At 37.8% G+C, this 23,153-nt stretch overlaps 4 protein-coding genes across 9 annotated transcripts; all 4 read right to left on the bottom strand.

The window, feature by feature from the left end:
• Nucleotides 1–2,348: 2,348 nt before the first annotated feature.
• LOC103481776 (zinc finger protein 112-like) lies at nt 2,349–5,265 on the bottom strand. The gene is made up of 3 exons (XM_008437523.2): nt 4,854–5,265; nt 4,252–4,428; nt 2,349–3,094 (listed from the first exon to the last, which is right to left on the bottom strand). The coding sequence occupies exons 2-3, from the start codon at nt 4,364–4,366 to the stop codon at nt 2,445–2,447; spliced, it is 765 nt and encodes a 254-aa protein (XP_008435745.2). The 5' UTR covers nt 4,367–4,428; nt 4,854–5,265; the 3' UTR covers nt 2,349–2,444.
• Nucleotides 5,266–6,188: 923 nt separating this feature from the next.
• LOC103481777 (zinc finger protein OZF-like) lies at nt 6,189–11,944 on the bottom strand. The gene is made up of 3 exons (XM_008437524.2): nt 11,272–11,944; nt 10,978–11,175; nt 6,189–8,999 (listed from the first exon to the last, which is right to left on the bottom strand). The coding sequence occupies exons 2-3, from the start codon at nt 11,093–11,095 to the stop codon at nt 7,738–7,740; spliced, it is 1,380 nt and encodes a 459-aa protein (XP_008435746.1). The 5' UTR covers nt 11,096–11,175; nt 11,272–11,944; the 3' UTR covers nt 6,189–7,737.
• Nucleotides 11,945–12,032: 88 nt separating this feature from the next.
• LOC103481778 (gastrula zinc finger protein XlCGF57.1-like) lies at nt 12,033–16,691 on the bottom strand. Of its 5 annotated transcripts, none has more exons than XM_017310726.1 (4): nt 16,291–16,691; nt 15,948–16,210; nt 14,844–15,191; nt 12,033–14,258 (listed from the first exon to the last, which is right to left on the bottom strand). In XM_017310726.1, exons 2-4 carry the CDS (start codon nt 16,063–16,065, stop codon nt 12,925–12,927), a joined length of 1,800 nt encoding a protein of 599 aa, XP_017166215.1. In that variant the 5' UTR covers nt 16,066–16,210; nt 16,291–16,691; the 3' UTR covers nt 12,033–12,924. The 5 variants fall into 5 exon arrangements, with proteins under 5 accessions (XP_017166215.1, XP_017166214.1, XP_017166216.1 ...); XM_017310725.1 differs by having other exon boundaries at nt 15,948–16,193; XM_017310727.1 differs by having other exon boundaries at nt 15,948–16,119.
• Nucleotides 16,692–17,271: 580 nt separating this feature from the next.
• On the bottom strand, nt 17,272–22,662 carry LOC103481779 (gastrula zinc finger protein XlCGF26.1-like). 2 transcript variants are annotated; one of them, XM_008437528.2, is made up of 3 exons: nt 22,238–22,662; nt 20,966–21,128; nt 17,272–20,142 (listed from the first exon to the last, which is right to left on the bottom strand). In XM_008437528.2, exons 2-3 carry the CDS (start codon nt 21,078–21,080, stop codon nt 18,485–18,487), a joined length of 1,773 nt encoding a protein of 590 aa, XP_008435750.1. In that variant the 5' UTR covers nt 21,081–21,128; nt 22,238–22,662; the 3' UTR covers nt 17,272–18,484. The 2 variants fall into 2 exon arrangements, with proteins under 2 accessions (XP_008435750.1, XP_008435749.1); XM_008437527.2 differs by having other exon boundaries at nt 22,234–22,661.
• Nucleotides 22,663–23,153: the final 491 nt, after the last annotated feature.

Genomic DNA, 23,153 nt, shown 5'->3' with positions numbered 1-23,153 from the left:
ATAACTTCCAATGAACGTCACAATTCAAACTTTAATTAAATACAATCAAAATTAGTCCAAACAGGGCCATGTCACATAAAACTACAATTGGTTAAGCACATAATCAAAAATATGAACAGATGATATATAATATTTCAAGTGGAAATATTATTTCCTATTTTACTAAAAATAGGAACATGAGATAAAATCATGCAGTCAGTGCTTTCAATGAAAGCCCTTAAACAAATTTCAGTGCAAGAATAACACTGAAATTTATTAACAGATAATCCTGAGAGCAATAATTAATTCTGTGCAGAGCTATCAGTTCGCTGATATGCACACAGTAGATTCAAAACATTGTCTATTAGATAAAAGATGACCAATGCTTGCATTTTCGATAGCCAAATAAGTTAAATAAGTTAATCTAACTCATCAGTACAGGTCACAGTGGCGTTTCAAAGGCATCAATGTGCAAAACATGCCTTTAATTCAGCACAGGTGAAAGGATTTCCACGAGACCCCAGCATGTGATCTAAAAGTGAAGGAATTATCAGTTAAGATATTTATAGACATTAATTGCCTCTATCTCCATACCTTTCAAAACGGTCACAAAAAGGAAAATTTGTGGTCTCTTGGGAGACTTTTTGCAGTCTTATCTGCACCAAGGGGAGGCTTAATTGAACCAGTGCTTGCAGTACTGTTACAAAGACTTCCAGCAGTGGCTCATTGCAAAGATAAAAATTTGAAGCTTGAAACCACGTTGATTAATTGAGAGAGGACCCAACACAGAGTCCTGCAACATCTTTGTATAACCACGGACCTCGGGACCCAATTGGTGAATTATAGGCATATTTTAGCTTTTATTGGTCACATTTTTTCCTTGCCTTTTCCGTCACTAATAGAATGGGATTTTCCAAAGCTTAATAGTTTAGATGAAATTGCGACCTCAATTCTAATCCCACCTTTTCAGCTTAAAAGTTGAATTTAAGCTAATTTTATTTTAAATCAAAATATATATTCTGTTGAGGCTCATTGACATGAAGTAGCAGTTTTATACATCATTAGCTCATTTGTAAAGTGGAGAGTCACAATATGTTGTGAAGATTAATAAAAGAAATCAGGCAGATTTTGAATTTACATTTTTATTGTCATCAAATGGGTTACATCCAATATAAAAGTACATTACAAAAGAGAGAACTTTCAAAATAAAAAAAACCCCAACTTTTTAAATTTACAGCTGTAGAGGTTCCCTCATCCTTGCCACAGAGCAGCTAATTCATGACCATTTAAGGTCCATTGGTGTGGAAAGGTCTCTAGTGCTGTGGGGCTCAACAAACACAAACAAAAGAGTGTTTAAGGGAAGCTGGATGGTTTACCCAGTACCTCAGTCCTGATGATCCTTGGCAGACATTGTTCTGCCTGCTTTAGATCTGGTCCTGCTCTAACACATCTGGTTTAATTATCCTGGATGTGATGAATGGTTGACAACGTCAAACTTTCTTTAAAGAGTCTGTACTCACTGAAGAAAAAACAAAGTTCTGGGTGAGGACGGAATGCATACCCACCAAAAGTGGAAAACATGGAAAAAATTGTTTTTCAAAAACACAATTAGCTGCACTCTTCATGAACATGCATGTGGCTCTTCAGGTCTCCACGTCGTGAAAACGATTTATTGCAAACGCTGCAAACAAACGGTTTCTCTCTTGTGTGGACATACATGTGCCTTGTTAGAATAATCTGTTGGGAGAATGCTTTACAACAAACGCCGCAAACATATGGCTTTTCTCCTGAGTGGACTCTCAAGTGGTTCTTAAGATGACACATCCTAAAAAATCTGTTTTTACAGACGTCACAACTGAACGGCCTCTCCTCTGTGTGAAGCCTCATGTGTCGCTCCAACTGGATCTCCTTCACAAAGCGTTCGCTACACTCGCTACAGCTAAATGGTGAAGTGTGAACCTCCATGTGTTTTTTCAAATATCCTTGTCGCGAAAATCTTTTAGAACAGACAGTGCAAACAAACGGCCTGTCCCCGGTGTGAACACGCGTGTGATTCCTCAGATTCTCTTGCCGTGAAAACCCTTTACTACAAATGCTACAAATAAATGGTTTTTCACCAGTGTGAATACGCATGTGTCTCTTTAGTACATTTTGTAAAGAAAATCCTTTACTGCATACGCTACAAATAAACGGTTTCTCTCCCGTGTGAACGCGCAGGTGGCTCTGGAGAACATTTTGTTGGGAAAAGCCCTTACTGCAAACACTACAAGTGAACTGTTTATGTCCTGTGTGAACATGCATGTGTCTCTTTAGAACAACCTCTTGTGCAAATCTTCTGTTGCAAACACTACAAACGAACGGTTTTTCTGCTGTGTGGATCCGCATGTGCTGTTTGATACTATCCTTTCTATGAAATCTTCTACCGCAAACCTCACAAGAAAAAGGTTTTTCTTCTGAGTGGATTATCACATGAGTCTTAAGAAAGTTCTTTGCGTGAAACGCTTTACCACAATAGTCACATGCAAATGGTTTCTCTCCGGTGTGGAGTCGCATATGTGTCTGAAGACGGCACTTTCCAATAAACCCTTTCCCACAAAACCACAGTACTGCGTTCTCTTTCCAGTGTGAATCATCATGTGGATTTTGACAGAAGTCTTATTTTTGAAACCTTTGCCACAAACACTGCAACCGAATAGCTCCTCTCTTACATGGACTCCAGCCTGAGCCGTACGTTTGGAAAACTTAGCTCTTTTGCCTCTTGTACCTAATTTAACTTTTATCTTATTTTCTCGAAAAGAGTCCACTGGAACTTGGTTCCAGTCTGGTTCTGGTCCTTCACATTCTTCTCCATTAGATTCTGTTTCCATCTGTTCAACTGACCAAGTGGTTAAAGCTGCCGCCTCCATCTTGTCTTCAGTTTTGTTGCGATAGATCACTGATGACTGAGGTTTCTCTTCATCTTCAATCTTCACAGTAAGCTGCTCTTCCTCCTGACTGATCCACAACTCCTCCTCTTCCTCCTTTATGTGGGGGTTGTCAGGGTCCTGTTGGCCCAAACTCGGGGTCCAATCATGAGGAACCTCTTTAATCACCAACATCTGATGGAGTGGCAGCACTGAAATAAATGTGGACATTATTCAGAAAAGTGGATTAACAAAGGCATTTTCTAGATTCATAATTGAGAATAATGTATTATTAAATACACACATTACATTTTAAAGCTCAATTGTCATTTTTATAATTGGGAAAAAAGAAGACAAAATTAATAAATCTGGTACTATTGTTGGATCAAGTTTTCAATGAACAACATCAAAGAACCAATTCAACCAGATATTTAGAAACAATTTTTATGCAAACCAACCACCTTTTAATTCAGTTAGTGGAATGCTTATTAATGCTGACTTAGTAATGTACAAATGTTGAAATGCCAATTTAGGGTAAATATGACATTTCAGGGTAAATATTATATGACTTTATTAATCTGATGGATACAACAAATGGGTTTTTCTTGGAAAAAAAGGAAGAAAAATATCTAGCTAATGTGTGACAATTATTGATTTATTACATTTGGATGTCTCCACAAAATACTAAATATAAATTTAAGAAAATTATGTGCTTTTTCCCGTATAACTTGAGATCCCAAATCTTCCTTGAATTACAGAATCGTGTACATATTTTCATCAATGTCAATATAAAAACAATTTATCAGAATCAGTCGCATCAAGTGTGAACATTCTATCCTTTATTCAGAAAGCCTGCAAAACTGATAGACTCAAAATACAATTTTCATCACATCAAAAGTTATCAACGTTGTCCCTGGTGCTTGTTTGATTTCCAAATATATTAGTGTGTGCTTGTCTGAGTGGGTCAATGACAGGCACAAAATTCGAACACTTTGTAGACCGTCGCTTTATAAGGCTCAGTCCATTTACTTTTATTGGCTTACTGGCAGATCTGCCATATCCAATTCAGCAGACAAAGTAACGCATCACAGCAACGGGCCAATCTGCCCAATGAGGCATCGATGTAATTATGTCTGTGCTGTTTGCAACAAGGTGGAAAAACTTAGGGGCGCTGTTTGATGTGGTGCCGAGGAGGACTGTGCACAGAGAGCCCAAAATAGTCTTTAAAAGGTGGCAAAATGTATTTACAACTACACAGTTAAATTTACAAGTACATATATATGTATGACTAGAATCTGTGTCTCTAGATTTAATTGTATTTTACATAACACTATGAAGCCTGTGGTGACTGTTTTTGTGAGTCACTTACTGAGATCTTTGTTGTCTTGTGTCTCCTCCAGATCTGATGTGAATGTTGCAGGTATAGGAGGCTCCAAACTGAACCCTCCAGGTTCATCTGCTTCAACCTTCATCATCTCAGACATTCTCGCTCCACTTGAGATTCTTCTTTCTCAGTCATATGACATGGATCTTCAATTTTTTTTTGCTGCCGGAAAGTAGAATCAGACACATTTTCAAATTAAATTCAACTTACTTTACTTTACGGATCCCAAAGGGAAATAAAATAAATAATGTTGTAATTCATATTAATTCAAATTTCTTTAGAGTTATTGTAGATGGTGATGGCTGTGGGTAGGAAATGGCTGTGGTGTAGCAGTCTGTATTACTGCACATTTGAAGAAGACTCTGACTTAAGACTCTGTTTTTTAATGTCTTTTTAGTCACAGGTTTTCTTCATGACCATTCTGAATTAGGATAGTCATGATGAAGTATCATCCTTAATGAAGATAACCATAATTGGAAAAATAATAATAGTAATAATTTACATAAAATTTCAGTGAAAGTACAGAGCTACTCCAAAGTGCTGCTACCCTGAGTAAAACATATTAATCAGAGCAGAGCGTCTGATACCTTGGTCAGTAGTTCTGGGTCCACTCTGAAACCATCTCCAGTTTCTCTGTCCTCAGCTGGACAAGATTAGAGGAGGTGTCCACAAACTATGATCAGGTCTCATCTGTCTGCTACTTTAGCTCCATTGTGACCAAAGCTCCCTTCTCTAATTACATGTAATGAGCTGCAAATGTCGGCTAGAAATAATCACAGTGGTTCACAGCAAACACGTAAAAGCGATGTCCTCACCGAGATGGTCAATCAGAGTCTTGTAGACTTAGTAAGGACATTTTTATCACACGTATTCCACACAAACAAGCGTCTTTCGTCGGGATATAGCCAGTCAAGCTAACATAGTCATCGTATTTACAAAGAATAAACGCAAACCGAGATGGTCCGGGTTATACGTTGACGATGTCGCCGCCATATTGTGAGTGGCTCTTGTCCAGTTCTGTCCCGAAGGGCGTTGCGTAAAGCGCGGAGACTGAGGTCTTCATATGAGCCATCGGCAGGCATATATATTTAAATTAGTGGTGGTACGAAACAAAAAAAAGTGCTTTTAAGTGCTTTTACACAGTTTTGACTCATTGGTAAATATCATTAGGAGTTTTGTAGAGCACTTTCTGTATTTGGTAACATAAATAGACACGTTTTGTTTTTTTTTCCCATTAAAAGCTGATTGGAAATTTAGTTCCATCATGAGGAAGTGTTGTTCATGGAATAGAGGTAACAAGGCAGATAACCTCTTCAAACAATAACAGCAAACAAAAGTGGAATTTGTGAACTTTACCAACTTATTCAATTTTCAAAGCTCTGGTTTCTTCATTTCCAAATGGAAATGAAGTGTGATCAGGACACAGTTTAAAACGCTGCAGGTACGTGGGGCATTTCTCTTTTAAAGCTGATGTTTTTCTTACAAACCATGTGTTGCTACATAATGCCCAGTAAAACTGTTGGCTTTGTGCATGTGAATGTAAAGCTACATAAAAGAGATAAGCCAAAGTTGGATCATGGACTGAAAAAAAATTACTGCTCTCCAATTTTACATTTGATCATTTTCATCAAGCAGATGTTTTATATTGCCAGAAAGTTTCATACTTAAAAACAGAACTCGGGGTGCTGTGGTGGCGCACAACCCATGTATTGACCTGTGGTCAATACATGGCCACAACCATGTACCCACAACCTTGGTGGTTGTGGGTTTGATTCCCGGCTATGCATATTTATCACGTTTACACATAATCATACAATAGTGATTAAGAATCACTGAGAAGCAGAAATCAGTAGTCAGACTGCAAATTCTGGTTGTTAGAACTGGAAAAAAAGATTGTTTTTTCAAGTTTATTTGTAACACATTTCAGCAACAAAGCAATTCCAACTGCTTTAGATGATGAAAACATAAATATCCCCTACAAAAAAATCTTATTTTGTTCAGCGTGTTTACATCTTTGGCATCACTTTCTTCAGCCCAACTTTACCCAAGTGATCTATGATTTTAACCTAACCAACTTTGGCAAAATATTTCCCCAGAAAATAAACATCCAATGTAAAAGTAAAAAAAAAAAAAGAACAATAACAATAAAAACCAGGAACATGCACAGTGAACTTTATAGAACCAGAATCTGAAAATGAAAACGGACTCAAATGTAAACATATGAAGCTGAGATTAAAATGTTGCCACCAACTTCTGGCTTTGTGAATTTGGTGCAACTGACATATGAAAACAAATGACATACTCTTCCTAGATGGAGTTTGCATGTATTCCCTGTGGATGCTTGGGTTCTCTCCAGGAACACCGGCTTCATACCACAACCAAAAACATGACTGTTGGGTCAACTGATCTCTCCAAATTGTCCATAGGTGTGTGTGCATGGTTGTTTGTCCTGTGTGTATCTCTGTTACCCTGTAATGAACTGATGACCTGTAAAGGCTATACCTTGCTTCTCGCCCAATGATTGAGGTAAATAGGCATCAGTTCCCCAGAACCCTGCAAGGATAAGCAGGTTTAGAGAATAGATGGATAGATAATATTTCTCTAATTGGCTTTGTATTTTCTTTTTTGTCATGAACTTTAAAAATGTCACATGATCTGATCATAGACGTTGAAATGTTACATAAGACCATACATGAAAATTCATTAAATAAACATACATTTGTATCTGGGTAACAAACTTATCATTTAAGAATTTTTTCTCCTAAATCCAGAAAGGCTGAAAATATATTTGTCATCAAATTTCTGAGGTTCATTTTTAGCCACATACTCCATGGCAAACACTCGTCCTCACCATACATCAGGGATGCCCAAAGTCAGCCAATGAATGGCTCGTAACCAGGCCTTTGCAAAGCTAAAAGATGCCAATTAACAATTTGAGTTTGGTGTGTTGGAGAAGGAAGATATCTAAAAGTTGCAGGATATTAGCCATCAAAGACTAGAGTTGGGCAACCCTGCCAATTATGGAAAAACATAAACATATGTTGCTAGCACAGTGAAATGTATGGGAGAGAGGAGTTCATATTTTTAAGTTTGTCTGCTTGTTTTTTTATTTGTCAAGACAAATTATTTTCTTTAAAGTTCTTGATATATACAGCATTTTTATAATAACTGAAAGTAAAAGTTACTGGATTGTGCTATAAAATGGCACAATGTGCCTGAGAAATACATAATAGAAATACCTTTAACTGGCTGGCCAACAGCTTACATAAGTTTGTTTACAAGCGCTTCATTAAATTCTATTATAACAAAACAAAAGACAAAAATCACACTCTGTGGAAGCTTGTGGTTCATAAACCCCATTAAGTCTACCTAAAATTTAGCTAAATCAAAATCTCAGTACACAATATACAAAACACTGAAAGGTGCATAGTGGTCAGACAAGGTTGTTAACTGTATTTCCTCTGTAACAGGTTAACTAACTCCAAATTGTGGAGTGTGAACATCCATGTGGTTTTTCAAATAAGCCTGTCGTGAAAATCCTTGACTGCAAACACTGCAAATAAACGGTTTATCTCCTGTGTGAACACGCATGTGACTCTCTAGATGGTTTTGTTGTGAGAATCCTTTGCAACAAAAACTACAAATGAATGGTTTCTCCCCAGTGTGAACGCGCATGTGTCTCTTCAGATTCTCTTGCAGTGAAAATCCTTTATTGCAAACACTACAAACAAATGGTTTCTCTCCTGTGTGAACGCGCATGTGACTTTTTAGATGACTCTGCAGGGAAAATGCTTTGCTACAAAAACTGCAAATAAAGGGTTTCTCACCTGTGTGAACAAGCATGTGAGTCTTTAGACTCTGCTGTAATGCAAATCCTGTACTACAAACACTGCAAATAAATGGTTTCTCCCCTGTGTGAACACACATGTGACTCTTGAGATGATTTTGTCGTGAAAATCCTTTACTACAAACACTACAAACAAACGGTTTCTCTGCAGAGTGGATCCACATGTGCTTTTTAAGGGTTTCTTTTCTTTTAAACCCTGAACCACAAACATCACAGGAAAAAGACTTTTCCCCTGAATGGACCTCCAAGTGACTTTTAAGAATCGCCTTTCTATGAAACCTTCTACCACAATCAGCGCAGGCAAATGGTCTCTCACCAGTGTGGACTCTCATGTGTGTCTGAAGAGAACTCTTCTTTTTAAACACTTTACCACAAAGGTCACAGCTATGTTCTCCCTTCCCATTGTGTGTCAACATGTGTATTTCAATAGAAGTTTGACATTTGAACCCTTTTCCACAAATATTGCAAACAAATGGTTTCTCTTCAGTATGTGCTTCTATCTTGGATGTGAGTTTGGAAAGCAGATTAGATGTTTCACCTATGTTGTAAACTACTGTTTGACTTTCTTGAGAAGCACATAAAGGTTCTAAGTTGTTATCTGGTTCTGGTCCTCCCCTGACCTCTTCATCAAGTTCTGTTTTTATCTGTCCAGCTGAGCTGCTGGTTGGAGCTTCTGTCTGCCCGTTATCTTCAGTTTTAATTTGCTGAAGCTCTGATAACTTAGGTTTCTGTTCTTCTTCATCCTTCACAGCAAACTGTTCTTCCTCCTGACTGATCCACTGTTCCTCCTCTTCCTCCTTTATGTGGGGGGGCGTTGAGCCCTGCTGGTCCAAACAGGAGCTCCAGTCATGAGGAACCTCTTCTTTGATCACCAATATCTGATAAACTGGGAAGAGTGAACAACAAAAGTACATTCATGACTGTTTGCAAACAGTTTTAATGATTAAAAAATTCAAATGAAAAGAATCTATACATAAAGACATGCTTTTTTGAAAACTAAGAAACAAAACCAATATTGATAAATGCAAATTTATATTTTCTTCTTTCTTATTTTTGGTTATTATGTTTTACCATTTACCTGACACCTTTCTGCTGGTAAACATAAATATCCATGCTGGGGGAGGTTACAGGTTATGTTTATTCTATAAGGTTATCTTATTTGGATAGAAACGTTTTAAGATGAGACGTTTGGAATGGCCTGGGGAAATAATCAAGTGCTTTTAAACTACTGAGGAGCTCAGAGATGCTAAGTAACATAAATTCTCATAACTCAAAGCACATTGTCATGCTTTACTTGACTTGAATATGATGGAGTTAAACTGAGTCTTTAGTAGCACCTTAACATTTTCCAAATTCTGAGCAGACCGGATAAGAGGAGGTAAAATAGACTGGGAGATTATGGAACCCCAGTCTTTGCAAAAGCAGAATCACATCTAGGCCTGTCACAATAACAAATTTTGCTGGACGATTAATTGTCTAAAAGATTATTGCGATAAACGATAATATAGTTTCAAGACCTTTTGACACTGATTTAATGGAAATGACTAATAATGCATGCGATTTCCTGCCATGGATAGATACACTTTATTTTCAAAAGAACACATTACACTGGAACTGATAAACTAAATCAGTTCCAGTGTTAATGGATTCTCAGTCTCCATTAACAAAAAGTGTACTTGAATAAAAAGTAAACAACATAAAGCCAAAGTGGAAATAAATACTGCATTCAACTAAAAGGGTGCAGATTATGAAGTCTGTATACTATATTGCCCTTCAGTAATCACTAGATTTCAATAGAGAAGATGGGCACATCCGACTATCTAATACAATAGCTACACGATTTTTTGCCCCTATTTTCCCTTTATGACAATCTTAGATCGTTGGCCGATCTAAGATTGTCACTGGTGATTTCGTAACCGATCATCCTGCAGTGTGATTTAGATTGTCGAGGTCGCTCCGATCTAAATCAGGGGTATTCCCCGACTGGGAGCTTTAACGCTGAATGTGACAGGTAGCCAATCAGAAAGCGCGGATTCACCTCCGTGCTTTCTGAGGGGCAATTACGGAGGGGAAACCCAACAGCTGACTCGGCGCAACCCGAAGTCCAGCGGACATTGGAGATAATATGTGAAAACAACATTAATTTATTCAACATTTTGTGCAAAGAATATAGAAATGACAAGGAGAGGAGTTGGAGCCAAATTGCTACCACTGTTGATAAACCCAGTAAGTTTTCATCTGTTCTTCGTTAACGGAACATAAATAAGGACTTTACGCTGACTCTAGCCACATGCATTGCAGGTAGATTCTAGTAAAGCATCGATTAATGCCTGATTTTAAAATTAGTTAACTGGACTTGTAGCCATTATTTTGTGCCCATGTGGCTGGTCACCACACGGCACGACGAATCCGATTGAACCGTTATACCTAGGATTTCTGTCGGCTAATGTGTGGTCTGGTTTTGAAAATTGGCCGACAATCGGCCGACAACTCGTGTAGTGTGCGCTGGACTTTATATAAAGGAAATGAGGAAGGGATTTGTCAGTGGAGAGCACCGGAGTTGWGCCTTTTTTCATTCAGTGTCATCAACAGAAAGAAAAAAGGCAAGAAGAGACGATAAAGCCGATAATTAAAATGAAGTCGATAGTTTTAATTTATCGTGCGATTAACTGATTTATCGTTTATCGCGACAGGCCTAATCACATCCACTTCTAAGTTCGGATCTTGAGACATCTGAAAGCATCGGGTTACTTGATCCCAGTGTTCCAGATGAAGAATTGAGTTGAAAGATATCCTGAAGATGGAGCCAGACTCTTAAGAGTTAGCTTGTTCCGATCCAGATAAAACAAATGTGTACCACTTACTGAGATCTTTGCTGTCTTGTGTTTCCTCCTCCGGTTCTGATGTGGATGCTGCAGGTATGGGGGGCTCCAAGCTGAACCCTCCAGGTTCTTCTGCCTCGACCTTCATCGTCTCAGACATCCTGGCTCCCCCGGGGATTGCCCTTTTCACAATCCTTTTTTACAACTTTCACATGTTCTAGTACATCCAGGTTTCTGAAACTTGAGTGAGATACAAATAAACACCTGATTTGATGAAGCAGAAAATTTTAACTGTACCAGAGCTGAAGCGATGCTGCAGAGCAGAGAGGCTGATACCTTGGTCAACACTTCTGGGTCCACTTTGTCCCTCTCGGTCCTTAGCTGGACAACATGGTCAGAGGAGGTGTCCACAGACGACGTGGTCTTCCCCACATAGTCTCACAAATCCAGCGGATTCGTCTTATAGCTCTAAATCATGCTCTTTTAAACGCTATAACCTCGGAAACACTAAGTCGTTGCTGTTAGCTGCATTAGCTCAACGGATGCTAAAAGTCCAGTCTCTTTGTAAATGATTGCTAATTACATTCTGAACTGCAGACGAATAATCCCAGCTCTTCTCAACAAATAGGTAAACCCAATACTTTACCGAAAACGTTCCAGAACCGAGTCTTAGATATCAATTACATGTTTAGCGCAAACTTTAAGTCATATTTCTGTCGGGACTTATACCGTCGAGCTAACGTTGCTACGTGAGCTTACTTCCTGCTCACTGACCAATGAATGGTGAGAAAAATTCTGACGCAAAAAAACCCATTTCCAGCTTTTAGGTTTCATATTAAAACAGTATGTGGAAAATCAATCATGAATTGGATTTTAGAAGCGGCACCTTGAACGCTGAAAATTTTCTTGCAACAATATAATGTTTTTATAAGGTCTACATTTATGCTGGGATCAATGTTTTCTAAAATAACAAAACATTTAATCTCAAGTAATTTGCAAGACTAACAGGTCAATTTTTTGCAATTATAGAATAAACATCAGTCTGAACACATCTTTTAAACATTTCTTTTTAAAAATGGCTTTAGACAAACTTTAACAACAGTTCTCAGTTATTTTAATACACATATTTTTGCGCCAGGTAACATGAAACGGAGAGAGAGAGAGAACGAGACTATTTCTTTAAAAGAGATGCATCATTTGTACAATTTCAATGATTTAACCTGCAGCAACCTCAATTAAAAATACAAACTCAAGGATTTACTCATATAAATCAGCCAGATAATCACATATGCAATGCTTACATATTCCATGTATGTTTGAGGATTCTTTTAATCTCTGGTGGTAACCATTCATTCATCCCAAGCTTTTGTTTCAGAGTACTGGTCCCCCATAATTCCTCTTCTCAGCTACTTCAGACTAGCCAGAAGCAATTAACAAACAGCTGGTGGAACTGCACATCTGCTGAGCTCATTATAGGAGCTACTTCTCAGTGCAATGCTGGTAAAAAAAATATTGATAAACGGTTAATAGAGGAGAGATGTGATGATTTCTTGAAGGTAAGGTGTTTTAAAGAACAGAACTTTCTTAAAGACACAGAGGCCCAATTTCAAAGTGTTAAATTACCAAGTAACATTTCTTTTAGGTCATATTTGTTATGTACAGTACTTGTATAACTCAAGAAACATAGCTGATAGTGCTATAAAATTATTCTCTGTGGCTGGAAAACATAAAATACTGCCTTTTTAAATATCAAGTTTTCATTGTAATACAAAAACTGAGAATAGACCAGTTATTGTTGATCTGCTCTAGGTTTTTCTAATCATTATATTGATCATCAAATTAAAACTTTTAGCCATCTAAATTTTGACAGGATTTTAAAGATTTTTTATTTAAATGTATTTGCTCAGTTAAATATCCTGCATTGGCATTAGCATGTCTCTTTAAGGACATGCTAATGCAGTACAATCAGCCTCACGTCAGGATTTTGATTCACTCCTTGCGACCCTCGTGAACACTCATGTGCGTCTTCAGATTCCCATGTTGTGAAAACGCTTTACTGCAAACATTACAAACAAACGGTTTTTCGCATGTGTGAACACGCATGTGTCTCTTCAGACGATCTTGTTGTGAAAATCCTTTACTGCAAACAGAACAAACAAATGGTTTCTCTCCTGAATGGACTCGCATGTGGTTGTCAAGGTGACACTTCTGAATAAATCTGGTTTTACAGATGTCACACCCAAAAGGCCTCTCCTCTGTGTGGACCTTCACATGTCGCTGCAACTGGACTTCCTTCACAAAATGTTTACCGCACTCACTGCAGCTAAATGGTGCAGTGTGAACATCCATATGTTTCTTTAAATACCCTTGTCGTGAAAATCCTTTACAACAAACACTGCAAACAAACGGTCTGTCTCCAGTGTGAACACGCATGTGGCTCTTTAAATTCTCTTGTCGTGAAAATCCTTTACAACAAACGCTACAAATAAATGGTTTCTCACCCGTGTGAATAAGCATGTGCCTTTTAAGTGCAGTTTCTAGGGAAAATCCTTTACTGCAAACACTACAAATAAACGGTTTCTCTCCTGTGTGAATACATAAGTGATTCAATAGAGTATTTTGTTGGGAAAAACCTTTACTGCAAAAACTACAAGTAAATGGTTTATGTGCAGCATGAACATGCATGTGCCTTTCCAGAAAATTTTCTTGTGAAAATCCTCTGTTGCAAACACTACAAATAAACGTTTTTTCTGAAGTGTGGCTCCGCATGTGCTGTTTGATACTACTCTTTCGATCAAAATTTCTACCACAAACGTCACAGGAAAAAGGTTTTTCTTCTGAATGGGTCTTCTCGTGAGTCTTGAGAAAGTTCTTTGCATAAAACCCTTTACCACAATAATCACAAACAAATGGTTTCTCTCCAGTGTGGCTTTGCCAATATGTATGAAGCTGGTACTTTGCAGTTCCTTTACCTTTACCATGAACAGCCATTTTACTTTCTTGAGAAGAGTCTTCTGAATATGCGATCCTGTCTGGTTCTGGTCCTCCACACTCTTCTCCATCACGTTCTGTTTTCATCTGTGCAACTGAACAAGTGGTTAAAGCTGCCGTCTCCATCTTGTCTTCAGTTTTGATTTGCTGACGCTCTGATAACTGAGGTTTCTCTTCATCTTCAATCTTCACAGCAAGTTGTTCTTCCTCCTCACTGATCCACAGTTCCTCATCTTCCTCCTTTATGTGGGGATCTGGGTCCTGCTGGTCCAAATTAGGATTCCAGTCATGAGGGACCGCTTTAATCACCAACACCTGATGGAGTGGGAGCACTGAAATACAACAATCAAAAAAAGTAAATTATGAAATGCATGTTACGTTGATAAGAATCAAGCAAAAAAAAAAAAAAAGAATGCTAATTTTCATTGAAAGCACCTTGTGCCAATTGTAAATAGATACTTACCACAGAATGAAATAAAATGTAAATGTAACAAGAATATTAGAGACAAGAGTATTTAATGCATCGATTGCAAATGCCAGCCCACACTGAGTCAAGCTGCACTTTGTATTTCAGATTCCCAAGCAGCACCTTCTTTTTAAAATTTTTTAGATATGCATAAACAAATCTGTAAATGAGCACATTTCCTAAAATTATTTGGAGTTATGTTCCACATAAAAATGCACTAATAAGTGAGCCTGCCAATTCTGAGCTGTGAATAGGCAGGGTCCACTGGAGTAGCAATTAAAATGGTATGAGGTCATACTTATATCTTCTGAGCATAAAATTATTGTCTGCAATGTTTCTACTGAATAAAAATATGCACGTCGGGAGGCCTTCTCCTTAAATTTGTAGCATGTGAGCACATTGTGGGTCGTTTTTGTGAACACGGCTTGGGAAAACGTTTTAGACCCTTTACCTCTTCTGTGAATTGCCATCTTGCTCTTTCGAGAAAAACATGCTGGGTCCAGGTTCATGTCTGGTTCTGGTCTCCCACAGTCCTCTCTATCAGGAGAGGACATGTTCAGTTCCATCTGTCCAACTGAACATGTTGTTTCTGTTGCTTTGCTGTCTTCAGATTTGATTTGCTGACGCTCTGATAACAGAAGTTTCTCTTCATCTTCCATCTTCACAGTAAGCTGCTCTTCCTCCTGACTGATCCACTGCTCCTCTTCTTCCTCCTTCATGTAGAGGGGCTCTGGGTCCTCCTGGTCCAAACTGGAGGTCCAGGTATGGGGAACCTCTTTAATCACCAACATCTGACGAACTGGCAGATGTGAACAAGCCATGGACATTAATCAAAAAATTCACAGACGCATGTTTTACATTAATAGAGGACATCAAACCGATTGATCAGTAAGACAAAAACTGAAGGTTTGATGTAGGAATTCCAAGCTAAAGGTGCCTAAATGTGTCTAAATATAGTGTAAAGACCCTTAGCAGGTTGTCAGATGACGAGAAAAAAAAAAGGAAATCCAAATATTTTCCCATATGTAACCAGACTTGGAAAATGGTTAAAATTTGATTCCATATTTTTACAGATGTTTTAAGAATACATAGTAAATCTGCACATCAGATTAGTTTAGTTTGTGTTTAACATGGTAGAGTGAAGTAAATCAGTGCCTTGCCCAAAATATGGCAAACCCATGTGCATCTGTATCAAAACTGTCTGAAGGTTAAAGTTCATCATGCTGGGGAGACGACATTAACTATTAGGCAAACATTTGGATATCAGTAACCATTATCTTATATCACATAGTTTCAGCAGAGAGAAACTGAAGTTTTTGTGTCTGTGCAGAACTGGACATAAATAAAGTGGAAGGGGTAAAAACAAATGGAATTACAGGTTAGTCAGAACCTCTTCGGTTAAAAACTGAATATAAAGCCTTTTATCATTAAAACATTCGTGTTTCTAGACAAATTATTCCAGATTCATTTTAGAAAAAAGTTTTAAAAGTAGACCCAATATTGGTAATTTAATATAATTTTAGATGAATAGTGACTCTTTCTGTGTGTCACTTACTGAGATCTTTGCTGTCTTGTGTGTCCTCCAGATCTGATGTCGGCCCTGCAGGTACGGGGGGCTCCAAGCTGAACCCTCCTGGCTCATCTGCTTCAACCTTCATCATCTCAGTCATCATCGCTCAACCTGGGATTCACCTTTTCACAATCCTTGTCTTCAACCTTCACAAGTTCTAATGGATCAATGAATCAGTCGTGTATGAATCAGTAGTGGATCTTTTGTTTTTCTGCTGCCAGAAACTGGAATCTGACACAAATCAGCATCTAATCAAAGAATGTATATATGATCAGAAAATGTAAACCATGAGAGCGCTGAAGCGGTACTGCAGAGCAGAGTCTGATACCTTGGTCAGTAATTCTGGGTCCACTCTGAAACTGTCTCCAGTCTCTCTGTCCTCACATGGACAACAAAGAAGAGGTGTCCACAAACGATGATCGGGTCTTTCCTGTCTGCTGCTTTAGCTCCAGGGTCACCAGCGCTCCCTTCTCTAATTACATGTAATGAGCTGCAAATGTCGGCTAGAAATAATCACAGAGGTCCACAGCAAACACGTAAAAGCGATGTCCTCAACCAAGGTGGTCGAGCAGAGTCTGAGAGATTATGTAAGGACATTTTTATCACACACATTTCACACAAACAAGCGTCTTTCGTCGGGATATAGCCAGTCAAGCTACCATTGTCATCGTAATTAATCCCCATTCCAACAAATAATAAACGCAAACCGAGCTGGTCCGGGTTATACGTTGACGACGTCGCCGCCATATTGTGAGTGGCTCTGAGGGGCAATATGAGCCATCAGCAGATAGATTTAAATTTGTGGTGGAACTATATTAAAAAATAATGTACTGAATTATATGCTTTAAAGCTTATCACGTACTAGGTATCATTTAGTGTTAAGATTCTTATGGAATCCTTTTTTGTTTTACTTATTAAACAAACATTAAAATATTGTATTTGTATGATAAAGAGCTGAATGTAATGTCCAGTAGATCTGAGTAACTGGTGCCAGGAATTGTTTCCACACTTCACACACTCCTACTCAGACTTCAGTTACATGGTTGATACCAGATGCTCTAAAACTGAAATCAAGTATCTCCCTTGTTTAATCACCAGTTCAGAAAAGAAACATCCTCTCACACACTTTATAAGACAGCTGTTGCTTTTTACGTTAATAATTTTAATGGAAGTACTACAGGACTTTAATGCACATATTTTTGCACCAGAAAACATAAAGCAAATACTCTTCAATAAAAAGGTGAGCCAGCATTTGTTTGACAACCAAAAACAAAAAAAATATGTTCAACAGTGATAGCAAAGGCAGAAGTAAAAACAGACAAAAAGAAGAAAGTTTATTTTACAGAGATACATAATTCATAGCACTTCAATGGTTTTTCCGCAGCACAATAACTAGTGGCCTCGATTAAAAACATACCAGAGAAGAACAGAAATCAAACATCAGAGGCTGATTTGATGGTGCGATAACCAGACATGATGGAATTTTAAATATTTGTAGATCTGAACATCTGAATGTTCATCAACCAGAACTAATCAAAAATTTCTTACAACTGTTCACATTTTACATTTAGAAAAAGAACTCACTTGCACACTTTTCAACTTTATACTTGCATCTATTACTTCCACTACAGTGGTTTGTTCCCAGTATACTTTGAAATTTTACGGAGCAGACTCTGGGCAACACAAGGCTGTATAATATCGGTCTAAATTTTCACTTGATATAAAAATGTTATTTATCAAGATCAGTTTGCTTTTGCCAGCACCATTGCTACCACTGATCTCCTGGGGATCTCTAACCAACAGAAAAAGGAGTAAGGGCAGCTTTTACTTTAACAGATGTATACTTGAATGTATACTTTTACTTGAAAAGAAATTTGATAAATTAGTCTTCCTCTTATTTGAGTACAAGTTTTGGGTTCTCTACCCTCCTCTGCTCACTTCATATAAAAGTTTTTCTTGAGTTTATTACAAGCAAAATTCAATTCAGTCATGTAGTTATTTGTTTGTATCAGTCTCTATTTACAACCATAAAAACTATAGAGTAATGCCAGGAAGTCTGCCGGTTTATTTACATGCTTATAGACACTCAGTTTTAATAATAATAATCACCCAAGATGATAATAGTGTATGCTGTTCATCTGGTGCAAACTGCGCCAGTGCCACAGTACCAGCAGGACAATACATAGACCTATGCATCACCTTTAGTTAAATTGCATTTTTTTATATAGACAGTAAAAACCACTGACTTATAACATGAAGCTGCTTGTTTGTTGATATTGGCCCACTTGTACATGTCCACATTATGTCCGCCGTCTGCTTGTCAGCATGTCTTTTCTTGAACTACCAAGATTTCATTTTAATACCATATTGTCCACTCCATGACAAAGGCAGGCATTCTGAATAGACCACATTTATCTGCTCTTGGCTTATCTAATCATTATTATTTTTTGATCATGTTAAGAGATTTTAGCCCTCCCGATATTTTTTATTTTGATATTTCTCCTAGATTCTACATTCCTTCACTATGTGCAACCCTCATGAACACCCATGTGTCTCTTCAGATTCCCTTGTTGTGAAAATGCTTTACTGCAGACATTACAAACAAACGGTTTTTCGCATGTGTGAACACGCATGTGTCTCTTTAGGCGATCTTGTTGTGAAAATGCTTTACTACAAACATCACAAACAAACGGTTTCTCTCCTGAATGGACTCTCATGTGGTTGTCAAGATGACACTTCTGAATAAATCTGCTTTTACAGACATCACATCCGTAGGGCCTCTCCTCTGTGTGAACTTTTACATGTCGCTCCAACTGGATTTCCTTCAAAAAATGTTTACCGCAATCACTGCAGCTAAATGGCGCAGTGTGAACATCCATGTGTTTTTTCAGATGATGATGTTGCGAAAACCCTTTATTGCAAACACTGCAAATAAACGGTCTCTCTCCCGTATGAACACACATGTGCCTCTTTAAAGTATCCTGTTGTGAAAATCCTTTGCTACAAATACTACAAATGAATAGCTTCTCTGCAGTGTGAACATGCATGTGTCTCTTTAGATTCTCTTGCAGCGAAAATCCTTTTCCACAAACGCTACAAATAAACGGTTTCTCTCCTGTGTGAACACGCATGTGTCTCTTCAGCACTCCATGTTGATAAAATCCTTTACTGCAAATACTGCAGATAAACGGTTTCTCCCCAGTGTGAACATGCATGTGACTCTTTAAATTTTGCTGCAGTGAAAATCCTTTACTACAAAAACTACAAACAAACATTTTCTCTCCCGTGTGAACACGGATGTGTCTCTTTAAGTTCTCTTGTAATGCAAATCCTTTACTGCAAAAGCTGCAGGTGAACGGTTTCTCTCCAGTGTGAACACGCATGTGACTTTTGAGATGAATCTGTTGTGAAAAGCCTTTACTACAAACACTACAAACAAATGGTTTCTCTGCAGTGTGAATCCTTGTGTGGTTTTTAAGTGTTTCCTTTCTTTTAAATTTTGTACCACAGACATCACAAGAAAAAGGTTTTTCTTCTGAATGAACCTTCAGATGCTGCTGAAACAATTTCCTTGCATGAAACTTTCTACCACAGTCCTCACACGCAAATGCTTTGTCTCCAGTGCGGACTCTCTTGTGCGTCTGGGGAGAACGCTTTTCTTTGGATGCTTTGGTAGAAATGTCACATTTATGCTCTCTCTTTCCACAGTGAATCATCATGTGTAATTTAACATGAGTATTATGTCTGAGTCTTTTGCCACAAATATTGCAACCAAACAGCTTCTCTCCCGCGTTAACTTCAATCTGAGCTGTACGTTTGGAACGTGGTTTGGATGTTTTACTTTTTTTGTGAACTGCCATCTTACTTTCCTGAGAAGAACATACTGGATCAGGTTTTCTGTCTGGTTCTGGTTCTACACATTTCCCTCCATCAGGGTCTGCTTTAATCTTTACAGCTGAACTGCTGGCTTGAGCTTCTGACACTCTGCTGTCTTCAGTTTTGATTTGTTGAAGCTCTGAAAACGGAGGTTTCTCTTCATCCTCCATCTTCACAACGATCTGCTGGTCCTCCTGTTTGGTCCACAGTTCCTCCAATTCCTCCTGTTTGTGCGACGTCTCCGAATCCAAACTTGAACTCCATTCATGGGGAACCTCTTCTTTAATCACCAATATCTGTTGGACTGAGAGCAGTATTTGTTTAATCAATAATTGTTGCAATTTCAAGAACAGATTACTTTTAAAAACATTATCATTCTCTTACATTTAAAGAAACAACTACTCAATATTGTTTGAAAATTGCATTTTTTATTTATCAGTTTAAGAAAAGAAATTAAAATTATAATTAACTATTTAATTTGATTTCTAATTTAAAATAATCTTCCAACCAGGAGTTCTTTCTCCAAGAGCATTCAGCTCGAGGCCAGCATCCTATAATGTTTAAATGTGCTTCAACATATCTGAATAAAATTACGTCACTGCCTCCTCATCATGCTATCAAGTTCCACAAAAACCCAGTTTCTGATTCTGTGTGGCCACTGAAGGAACTAACTGAATCAAACTCCACTCTGATTAACTTATGGGTTTGTGGGCACTATAAATTTTATTTTATTTTTTTATTTTTTTGCTTTTACGTAGTTTTTATAAAAGGAGCAGGTTATTTCACTGATGTTGCGCAGTAGAGGGATCTTAAACTTTAAAGAGAAGAGAGAAGGGGAGTGTGCTGAAGTGTTCTTCATTTTATTTTATGGTTCCAATTAAAAAAAACATCAACGTCAATACACATTGCTGTAACTGTGTGCGAGAATTTCCCGCATTATAAAAGCTAGACTTGCATGAATCACAATACCTGCAATCCCACAGTGAATTTTAGGCCATAGTATTCTGGCCCTGCTTGGATATTCAGATATATTTCCCTCTCTGAATCGTTCCATGCCCAGCAGCTCTTTTATAACTTCTAAACAGAGTTAATTTGCTCTAACCCAGCAACAAATGTGTGTCACTTACTGAGATCTTTGCTGTCTTGTATTTCCTCTAGTTCCGATGTGGATGCTGCAGGTATGTGGGGATCCATGCTGAACCCTCCAGGCTCATCTGCTTCAACCTTCATCATCTCAGACATCCCTGGGATTCTCCTTTTCAGAATCCTCGTTTGCAACCTTCATATGTTCTAATAGATCAATAGGATGAATTAGAACTTATTTAAACCTGGATTCCAGAAAGTTTTCGATGTTAGTAATTAATAAGCTAATATTTTATTCACAACAGAACACAACGATACATAATGTTGAAACTGAGAAATTCACCTTCATTGACTAAATAAGCTAATTTCAAATCTGATAGTTATATAATGGTTTTAGAGCAACATATGATCCCCTTCCACACCATGCCTATTTCAGAGAACACCTTGTGTGTCCCAGGACAATGCAAAACACACTACTGCTATTGCAACAGTATGGCTTTTTGTCAAAAAAGGTGTTGAACTGGCCTGCCTGCAGTCCAGATCTGCTACCTGGAACATTTGCCACATCTTTAAGCTTAAATATGTAAATGATGACCACAAACTCTTGAAGAGCTGGAAACCAAATCAGGACCAAATTCCAACAGGACCAAAATTTTGGAAGCTTTTATCAAAATGTTTCTTCAGAATGGAAGTAATATTAACATGTTGGAGCAGCCTGGCGCGCTCTGAGCACCACTTGCAGGCAAGACGAGAGTCGTGCCCAAGGGCACAACAACGGAGAAGGGTTCGAACCGGCAGGAAGAACTACTACCACCGCTTCCACCAAAGGTCTAATTAATTTGACATGCCCTGTTTATAAAGATTATCTTAAAAATGACGATAACAAAAACAACAGATATTTTATTTTTGTCAAAACTGGAATTTCTTTTGCATTGTTTTATTACTTTTCAGAGATGCCTGACCTGAATAAAGGGACCATTACAAATCAGTTAACATTCATCCTGACAACTATGAAAGGCAAACACAACTACTGCTTGATTACCATGAAATGTTTTTGACATTTTTATATTGCTATGAATTTTTATTTTTTTTTTTGCTATAGTTCATTGCAATATCTCATAAATATTTCTAAGATTTTTTTTAATGATTCTAGGTCAAATATTTCAAAGTGTGGGAAATAGACGGCCCCAGAATTTGAACCTTTCAAGAACACATGCATGATCTTGGTATTATTAAAGAGTTACTTTAACGCTCTTTCAGATAAAATTGTTTGTTTCAACAAAAATCTCTTTTGAAAATGATGTCAACATACCTACTCTGTCTCCAGACTGTTGGTCCTCAGCTGAATAGGACTTACAGGTGGTGTCCGCAGACGATGTGGTCTTCTCCGCACAGTCTCACAAACTCGGAGTGTGGACTCGTCTTATGCTACTTAACCATGAGCATTTAAAAGCTTTAACCTCGGAAACATTGACCAAATAACTGCTGTTAGCTCATTTAGCTCCACAAAGGCTAATTCCATTCTGTGCTACAAGCTCCGACAACAAATAATATTGTGCAACAGTGCTTCAAAACAAAGAAGCAAACACGAAATCCACCCGAAAATATAAAATACAGAGTCTGAAAGATTATTCATTACAAAAGTAACACATATTTCTCACAAAAAGCAGTTTTTCGTCAAGCCAGTTAAGCTAACATTGACACATCCCTGGTTACTTCCTATTTGCTCAGACAAAGAAGCGTCCGAGTCGTGCGTTAATGTCGCTGCCATATTGTGAGTGGCATTAACGTCTACATAAAGATATGCAGATAAAGTATGTTAATGTGCATTTTAAGCATGCTGTTTCATATAGTTGGTTCTGTTCAACTTAGAGGCATAGATATTCTTCATACTTCTCTAAATGATTACAATCATTTCTAAATCAGCTTTTGCCTTTGGTTCATGTCAGAATTAAAGTTTTTAGATATTTGGATTTTACTTAAATTTGTATCTTTTTAAAAATAAAATAGACATTATAGTTCTAAACTATCATGAACTGTTGACTACACAGAGATATAGATATGTAGCAGGTTTTGAAATTAAGCTATATATATATATATAAAATAACCGTCGTGGTCAAGTCACAGCCCAACTTCAAGTTTGCGAGGACACTTAAACTGATGTTTACAGATACTGCTGACCCAGTTTGACTGACCTTGACGTAATTTTCAGATTGGATGGGGCAGTTTACG

Source organism: Poecilia reticulata, linkage group LG19 (assembly GCF_000633615.1).
Source record: "Poecilia reticulata strain Guanapo linkage group LG19, Guppy_female_1.0+MT, whole genome shotgun sequence".
NCBI classification, from domain to species: Eukaryota; Metazoa; Chordata; class Actinopteri; order Cyprinodontiformes; family Poeciliidae; genus Poecilia; species Poecilia reticulata.
The sequence above is the reverse complement of the archived record's forward strand: the minus strand, read 5'-3'. Positions and strand labels throughout refer to the sequence as shown.